Below are 9,846 nucleotides of genomic sequence, written 5' to 3'. Positions count from 1 at the left end.
CCTGAGGAAGAGTTTGATTTCTGTTTTTCTTTACATATTGCACTAACGCACGAGCATCACGCTCGTCAAATGTGCGCTGTCGACCACAATTTCCGACCCTATATACTGATGTCTTTCCCATAGATGTAAATGCAGATGTCACTTTAGTCACTGGTCCTATTGAAACACCAGCCAGTTGAACTGTCTTTTTGACTGAAGCTCCTGCCATCCGTTGCCCCAACAATGAACCTTCTTTCAGAGTCACTCAGATCTTCTCCTCCTGCCATCTTGATACAAAATCAGAATCAACTGGGCCTGCTCAGATTTTTTTTTACATGCAACAGAGCATGATTGGATGTTAATTGCCGAGTTGTACCCTGCAGTGCACCTTTGTGGAGCATCTGCATTCGTTAGGTTTCTCCTCTCATTTATTCGGGTTTTTCCTTTAATTTGTCACCGTCTGCATGTGCCACTGTACTAGTGTTACCTCTAGGCCTACTATTCTGCTCAGTATTCTGCATTTATGTTTTCCTGCTGTTTCTAAGTCATCTACAAGCAGCAGAGATGTGTGTGGGAGTTCTTTGTGCCTTATTGCTTTTCCTGTTAATTCCACAGTCTCATTCCCTGAAGTTGCACTAAGTTAACAGTCAAGAGGAGCCGTCTCGTTCAGCGCCTGTTGGTCCTCCGGTCCCGCTCCGGTGACGTCCCCGCTCTCCGTGCTCTGGCACGAGAGCTTCTCCTCACATCTCACCGGTCGGACGATGACGCACGGCCTCACGGGCTCCCCGCTCGCCGCGGCGCGCGCGGGGCTGCGACTGTCGCGCTCGTATTCCTCCTGCGCGCGCTGGATCTTCCTATTCCGAAGCTTCCTCTTGTGGAAGTGGAACGTTGCCAGGGAAACGAGGACGATCCCCACGAGCACGGCCACCAGCACGAGGAGCGCGAGGGTGGAGGAGAACGGCGGAAAGGCGCCGAGCTGCTCCGCGCAGGTGCCGTTATTGGCCTGGAAAACCCCGTTACAGCGGTGCAGCGGCACCGACTGTCCCGAGGCCTCAGAGGTTCTGGCTGTCATCCGGTCCACCTTCCCCGGCCTCGCTTGTCTCCCTGACCCCAGTACCCCAGTACCCTTCGTGCTCTCCGGGCTCAGCGCGGTGACACCGGCCCGCGCATGTGGTTACCTGCACCGAAAAGAAGACACATGAGACCCGCTCATCCAGCTCCAGAGGAGGCTGCCCATCAGAACCATCAGAAACCCGCCCACAGACCCTTATCAATTCGCCCAGGCTGCTTTAGGAGAGCCAATCTGAAACAATTAACATGGGAAATGCGCACTATTTGACACAAAAATCACAATGTTAGATTCAAACCCCGACAACCCTTCGTCGAGCTTATGCTGTCGATCAGTTTTTTTTGTTTTTGTTTGTTTTTTAACGGACGTCGCTATGAATGTAAGACAGGGTAGAAGTCGGGACAATAGGCTACATCATCTATTGTAGCGAATGTGCAGGCCTACGAGATGTAGCCGAACAGAAACCATCCTTTCCTAGACTCCACGCAGCAGCGTTTTGGGACAAGAATGTCAGCTTTACGCAGAGGATAACGTCTGCATCGGTTCCGTCTCAAGCCGATGCAGTCTGTTCAAATGGAGGGAGGCAAAGGCTGAAGTCTTACCTGACGAAACAGTCAGTCCGCGAAACAGTCCGTGAGAGGAGAGCCGATACGTGTATATGGGAAAACCGGATCCCGGTGACGTATTTCATACAGTGGGATGCTGCTGCTGAGCTCCGATCATCCAGGACGCGTAGACTGCCGCAATCCGCTCAGTCTGCATCCAGGACAGCGCTCTCCGGGCTAAATGCTATAGGTAACGTAGGTAGGGGGGCGGGGGGGGGATCCCTCAGTAGGCATCAAAGTGGGGCTTTAAAAATGCGATTAGAATAGAGCTGTGTTCTGGTTTTCCTCCTCCGGTCACCCGCTGCTCCACTCAGCATCTGAATGAAGAGCTGCGGCTGCATTAAAGGTCCCATATACCAGTCAGCTGGCAGGGCTGTTTTTTTTTTTTTTCTCCTTCAGATGTAGTCTATGTTTTGCCAACACCAGAGTGCCTCCGTTTCCTCCCAATGAATGGATTAATAAATGCTTATTAGTTCCCACTTAAATGAAAGAATGAATCAACACAGAGGTAAATCAATTTCGATATTATACCCCCATTGGTAACCACCGGCATTCCTGAGGGCGTGGTCAGTCAAATGCTGCAAACCCACACGATTTGAAGCGTTTGAAGCGTTTAAGCCCCCATCATGATGTCCGGCAGTCGTGCATTCATTTGGGCCAAACTAAGTATAGGAGTGTCAATTATTAGCCTCTTCCCAGGATCTCAGAAAAGTTGGTATAAAAGCGCATATTTTCTAGACATCACACCTACAGCTCTACCCCATGTAGACATGTAGTTTCAGGGACATTATGGAAAATGTACATGGTAAACATCAACGTATGGGCTATTTATCACAAATGTACAGCCCGATAAATTGCTTAAACCTTTAGTCAGACCATTCAGTACTCTGTTCACTCTGTTCATTAAATACCATTGAAAGCTGTATCTGTCAGCTTTCCAAATAATTTACATCAGTTTGATATAATACATGCTGTAAATTGCCTATTATTGAAGTTTTGTCAACCTAAAGCAGCCAGTCCCTTGCAAAATCTCAGCCTTCACTGAACTCTATATAAAATTCCCAATTTCTTGAAAAGACTTAAGAGTGTGAAAAGGTAGCCATAATGTTTGCCCCCTCCTCATCTTTCCAGACTCTCTTCTAGATCAAATTTGGATTTTCTGGCTCTATGACGATGAGGAGTGATGAACCCAAATCAACTGTGCTGGCAGTTGCCTTCCAGATACCCTATCACTTGGTAACTGTTCAAATTCATAGGCTTCATGAAATTCAGTATGGAATTAAGAAGATGTTCTATAAGATGCTTAACATAACCACGAGGAACCCTGTTGAGCACTTGTTTTCACATTAAAACTACTTGTGATTAATGCTCGTCAAGATCTCTCTTTTACTTTCATCGAAGAGGTTGAATCTTTTACAAAAAAGTCACTTGAACAAAGTTTGAATACCACTAATTTAGATCACCAAACTGAGCTCAGCTCCTCCCTGATGGGAAGATTACTGCAGGCAGTGTGACATGTACTCCAAATATAGAAGTGTGGGCGAAGGAGAACACAGTGAGGAGATGTCTCTACAATGAGGCCACACCTTGGCCTACTTTAAAGCCACTGATACCACTTTCCTATGGAAGGAATCGTTTTCCATTTTGTGTTTTGACGACTGATCATGTCTGCAGTACCAGAGTTTCTTGGTTTCACTCCATACCACATGCAGATTTGAGTATGTAGCCTGTTCCCACTCAAAATGTAGTAATGCGCTTGATTTTTCATGTCCTGCTGATGAATCTGATGTTGACTGGGCTACTGCGTTGCACAAAGGAACTGGAGGGCATGTTCACAGCTGTAAAACATTAAAGCAAACACACACAAAAAAAAGTATGGAAGTAAAACAGCTTTGTGAACAAAGCAAAAAAAAAAAAAAAAACACCAACCAACCAACCAACCAACCAAACAAAAAAACCAAACAAACAAACAAACATTTTTTGACCTGTACTGATGTGACGAGGGCAGTGAACAAGTGATTATGTAAAATGCATCCTGGCTGTGTTCAGACCAACGTTAGCCCTACGTCAAAAAAAGCGACGTATACACTGAATGAACATTGTTAAACCAGCTGAACATTTTACAAGAATTTTTCCTCACTATACTTTATGTATATTACTGTAACAAATCTTTTTTTTTTCTTTTAATATTCCAGAGGATTTTCTTCATGGGTTATAATGAGGTTATTTTATTGCTTGAATTTGTTTTCTGTAAATCTAGCTTTTGGGGTTTTATTACACTGTAGTGGCTCATCCATTGTCTAAATTAACACTAGTGGCGGGTTACAGCTGTATATAAAAAAAAAAAAACATTCACAAGTTCTGATGCTCATCTTAGAAATAATAGATGTTAATGAACAGATTCATTTCAGAAATCAAATAAACACCAATCAGAATCCCAACATTTGTAATTTTAAAAAGTGTTTTGAACCACTGTTTGCAGCAGAGTCTCAAATCATCAGCAGTAAGCTTGGAGATAATTTTTAGCATTACTTTAAAATTCAGCCTTAAATCTTAGAACTCTGACTTTTTTCTGATTTTTATCTGACTAGTCTCTAAATTCAAAGGGTTTTGCCACACAGTGCCTCAGTCCGAGTAAATTACAATGCGGCATGATGTCTAATACAATCTGCATATTTATGGAAGTATGTTGTAATAGCAGATAAAAGGAAAGAGGAACATTTAATCAGATAAATGCCTTTGTGCTGTTTCGCATTTGCAACACAAAGCGTCTACGATTCTCACAGTAATTTCCCGGTCCTACTTGTGGACATACTCAATCACCAGCGGGGGCTCCATGAAAAATGAATGGCCTTGTAGAGAGTGTGGGTCCCTGGATGATGAACTCACTGTAGATGAGTGCATACTGAAAGATTTATACAACTATTCATGCACAGTTTAAAGCATGGCATATGTTTGAAGGCTGTTAAATGGAGAGTGATTATAGCACTTATTTTAATATTCATACATGTCCACACAGCTGTCCAGGTCAAACTGACCCACATTAGACTGGGGACCGGACACAAACCATAGAGGAGCCACTGTTATTTATTTTCATAACCTTAAATAAATCAAAACATTTTAAGTCAAAGCATTTCCGAGGCCTTGGGGGTCAATAATACTCAAAAGAGATTTAAAAAACAGGCTGCAGAAAACAAGTGGATTTATTTTCTGGTGAGTTTTGGTTTGCAGCTGTGTTTCATTGGAGTAGAAATATAGAAAGAGTCCGAGGCCTCTGCAAACAAATCAAGTCACACAAAGTGTCATCCAGACATGTCTAAAGGTAAAAGTATTTATATCTGCTGATTTGAAGGTGGGGCAAAAAACTTGGCATCGTGGCCTCCTCCTGGCTGCATCCCACTGCCTCCCCGAATGCTCTCTTTTGTGTATCTTTGCAGTCTCGTACAAATGGAAGTTATGGTGCACACATCCAGTCAGTCTCTCTTTGAAGGCTTTTCATGGTGTTACACTCAGGCATTCGCGCAAAAAGATGAATGGAAAATAAACAGCTTGAGTGAGAAGTTTAAACCCTGTCCAATTTCACACCTCTGCGCCCCATACACTACCTGCCCAGCACCACACAGCAGTTGGTTTATCAGTGCTTTTTCAGCACTTGCTGGGGCTGGAAACAGGTTCGGTGAGAGAGTGAACCACAACAGTAAGGCTGTGGACCATAAAACCAAAACAATGAGTTGAAAGATGCTGAAACACTCCGGTAGAGCTAAGGGGAACTGCAGAGTTAAGTTACAATTCTGATTTAGGTTTGCCACTATGATCGACAATTTTCACATTACACAGTCATTTGATTAATCGTTAATAAAAAAATATAGATTATAGCAGCTTTAAATGTTCTTATGGGTCTCTACAGGATTCCTTGAAAGAACCAAAGTTAAAATTCTTATAGTTTAGATGATTAACAGCTTTGTTATAAACCCAAACCATGACTAAAACTACATTTTTCTTTTTCTTAATGACACTGTACATTATGTGTCTGCCTATTATTGAACCATTCTGTTCTCTTCCAGTGCCAGGGTGTTCTGACTGCAGCTCGTGTTAATCAGGATTATTAACTGTAATGAGAAAGGCTTGTGGGCAAAATGCTAAACATATATTGATGTTCACACTGCTGTCCACTCAGTGTGTGTGTGTGTGTGTGTGTGTGTGTGTGTGTGTGTGTGTGTGTGTGTGTGTGTGTGTGTGTGTGTGTGTGTGTGTGTGTGTGTGCTAGTGTGTGCTAGTGTGTGACGTTATGCATCTTCATATGAAGGAGCTGATATCTTTAAAACTGCAGGCCATCGCCAGGCAGGAGCAATCCTCTTGATAGTCCTTCCACGCACACACGCACACACAAATGCTTTCACTGCAAGTCTCTGTCAGCAGAATTTCTAATGAATTGCACAAAAGGTGGTTCACCATGCGTGCGCTCATACACGCACACATACACACACAAACAGACCAACTTTCCTTTTGTGCGCAGCAGAAATGGCTTTAGGAAAGAATGAATGAGGCTCTTGCACACGCAGAGAGGAAATGTCTTCCACAAATTGATTTTTCTTTTTCTTAATGATTACCCTGTCCCCAAGTGTCACTGTGTGACAAAGTGTGTGCATTTATTATGAGCATATTACATTTTTGCATTCTAAATGAAGACATACAACCTCCCTGTTTTGTTCCTATTGTGAATGAAAGAAATTGATGTTGACTATTAAGTTTCTTAAAAAATTATTATAATTATTTCGGCTTTATTGGACAGTAGTGAGCATAGTAGTTGAAGTAATGACACCAGAGGTAGAGACAGGAAACACGGGGAGAAAGTGAAGGTTATGACATGCGACAAAGGTCCCAAGCCTGAACTGAGAAATGGGACGTTGCATTAGCCGCTAGGCGACTGGGACTTCCCGCCTGTAGAGATTAATTACATACTGTGAAGTCTAGGACTACTTGAAGCATTCTTGGCTAAAAACAGAGGAATAATTACTTTAGACACAGTGGTGGGACATAATATCGTGAACCTATACGATCCAATTGAAGGAACAAGTTTTTGTCCCCAATTTCTTACATTGGAGTCAGTGTGAAAAGGGATCTCTTCACAGCCAGCATGGACAGGAGGAAAGCCTACAAACACCAATAACTCTTTTAAACATACATATGGGCATGTGAGAACTGTTTTAAATAGACTTGAAAAAATGTGAACCTATCCCTTAGAGTCGCTGTTGACACTGTGTCTGAGAGGGGGTTGACTGAACTCAGTATCGTGGGTCTCTACAGCTGATTGGTTATACACATTTCACAATACTGGGTTCACTTTTTCAATCCTCTTAAAACAGTTCCCTGAAACAACTTGTAGCTCCACAGTACAACCAAGACATTCGTACATCTGACAGCATCGACTCACTCACTCTGTCACTCACCCACTAACCCAGTGAAATTCATGTAAGACCATTAGCTTATTTACCATCTTGATCAAAATGGTGATACATACTCAATCCAGGATTCCCAGCAGCTTTCAAAGGTCCATCACAAAAATGTCATTAATCACATTACACAAATCCCCAACCGTGGGAAAATGGCGCACACTTTCGCACAGTCTCTACTCGTAGGTATTCATGGTGTTGCACTTGGTTGTACATGCAAAATATGATGGTCGTTGAGTGGAGAATGAAAAAATAAAGGTTAATAGAAAAGTACAAACCACCCCTCCTTTCTCACCTCTGCACATCTGGCCAAACATTATAAAGTGGGTGTGCTTTTTCTGATTGTCCGTTTGGGATGATGCTCCTCCAGTTCTGACATCAGAGAGGGTTTTCAGATGCGATGGTTTTAGGAACCAGTTCATTTGAAGCATACTGACACCTTTACATTAGATGTGCTATCTTACAATATGTGTTAGAGAAATGTATCAGAATTACTGCAACGTACTTATACACTTCATAGTATTTAAGCAGAAATGTAATGCAAGAAAACGTGTATATACACTATACATACACAAACAGGATATCTAACAATTTATACAGATATAAATATAGATATGCATCGGTGCTAGTCAACCCTGTTGTTTGTATTCAGCTACAAGTTCTTGTCCATGTCACCTTCAGTCCTCTCTTGCAATATGCCATCCATGACAATCCTCTGCAGATGTCTCCAGGCATCTACCAATCTATGACAAAACTGGCAATTCTTTTGACCCAGAAGCAGGATGCAGAGACAGAGGAGATCAAGTAAGGTAAAACTCTTTTTACCCTTTTTTTTTTTTTTTTTTACATTTTACATTCCCTGGTTCCCACATCTCTTGAGTACCAAATTTCAGGTTGATATGTAACAGATAATCTCTGGGAGCTAATGACAAGCATGTTTACCAGTACTACTTACTCCAAAATGAGGAAAGTGGACATTGGGGTGATATTCATTTACATCATTCTATTCCGTAAGCCCTGTAAAACTAAACTAAATCAAAACATTGATTCATAAATTAAATTAAATTAAATTAAATTAAAGGGTGAATTTCCACACTGTTTCCATTTGAAAAACATAAAATTCAGTCAGTAGTCGTGTTTATATATATTTCATAAAACCTCAAACTTCTCTTAACACCCCTTTCTTCACAGTTCACTCACTGACGTTAAATTGATCTTTTCTTCAGCTAGTGGATGGCAAATCATCAGGAGTTCACCGTATCCACCCACCTCGAGGCACTATGAGCATTATCAGAGCCCTGTTTCCATTTAGACATAAGTTCATATGAATAAAACCCACACCTTGCTCAAAAGTGATCACACCCACAACTGATGAACAATTCGGTTCCTAAGCAACTGATCCTCTCCATGTGGGGTTTGCATGTTCTCTGTCTGCGTGGGATTCCTCCAGGCGCTCCACTTTCCTCCCACCAGCCACAGACAAGAAGCTGAGCTGGAGTGCACATTTCAAATTTGCCCCTATGTGTACATGTGAATGTTTGTAGGTGGTCTGATAGAATGGGTGTATGGCTGTAGGTGTGTGTGAAAGAATCCATCCCTCTGTGAAAACTATAAATATGGAAATAAATGCTGGACTGATGAACACTCGGTGGTCTCACGTAACATTCTCTTAAGACCTCTCCAGTTTTCATGCATATGTATGTTGGTGATAGGGGCCAGTTTAAGCAGGCTTTATGCTCCTTCCGAACTGCTTGTTGGATGGTCAGAGAGCTTCGGAAACACCGTCTCCTCACACCTTTCCAGTACCACATTAGCGGTGTCTGTGTCTGACCAAGCCTGCTTAAGAGCTTCTAAATTTGTCCCCCAAAAAGGTCTAAAGCCCTGAGAGGCCGCAGTGTGCATTATACTCCACAATAATTAAATATTCTCTGGACAGACAGTCAAACTCTGTTGAGTGCTTTAGATCGAAACTTAAAACCCATCTGTTCACCTTAACTTTAAGTCACTTGTTTATTCTCTATTCTATTCTAAATTAAATTCTTAAGTGTTTTTTTAAGTACTGGGTGCCAACAGGATACAATACTGGGTAACAAAACTAAAAAAATTGGAAAATAGTGTTAAATATATAACGAAGTAGACGACATGATAATAAATCCTTGTAGCGTGGATGTCATTGAGCTCCCCTCTTTATATTGTATTTTTTCCTACACACCTCAATAACCTTTGTCAACGTGCATTTTACATTATTCAGTAATGATTAGGTAGCCTACTCGCGGCTGTTCTCTCCTTTATTCATGCAAAAAAAACAAGGTTATCACATCTTTCTCATAAATTTCAGTTTTGTTACCCAGTAGTGTGTCCCGTATGTACCCAGTGGTGACAAAAATACATAGAGTTGAATTTATTTCTCTTTTCCTGTAGAATTTCCCTTGTTCACCATAGTCTTGTTTTCTTCCAATGTACCTACATTTAAGGACCAGTAGGAACCACTAAGTATTTTATCTGTTCCTGATTCAAACAATGAAACAAACGAAATGAAACATTAAATCGCGAGCTGTATTATAAAGTGGTAGCAGATAAATATATTTATAAACCACTAACTGGGCCCCACAGCACTGAGCATCTCATTTCATTCCTGGATGACCTCTATGAAGGACTTGTGCCAGATGAGGAAAGCGGGCAAGAGAGGATGTAAGGTATGATGTGGATGAGAAATTGTGTCCTAATGCAGAAGAGAGGG

General features: G+C 41.9%; 1 protein-coding gene across 1 annotated transcript; it reads right to left on the bottom strand.

Annotated features, from left to right (window-relative positions):
- Positions 1-619: 619 nt before the first annotated feature.
- LOC120803160 (uncharacterized protein C11orf87 homolog) lies at positions 620-1,051 on the bottom strand. The gene has a single exon (XM_040151532.1). It carries the CDS (start codon positions 1,049-1,051, stop codon positions 620-622), a length of 432 nt encoding a protein of 143 aa, XP_040007466.1.
- Positions 1,052-9,846: the final 8,795 nt, after the last annotated feature.

Source organism: Xiphias gladius, chromosome 17 (genome assembly GCF_016859285.1).
Source record: "Xiphias gladius isolate SHS-SW01 ecotype Sanya breed wild chromosome 17, ASM1685928v1, whole genome shotgun sequence".
NCBI classification, from domain to species: Eukaryota; Metazoa; Chordata; class Actinopteri; order Istiophoriformes; family Xiphiidae; genus Xiphias; species Xiphias gladius.
Note: the sequence above shows the minus strand (reverse complement) of the source record. Positions and strands in the feature narration are given on the sequence as shown.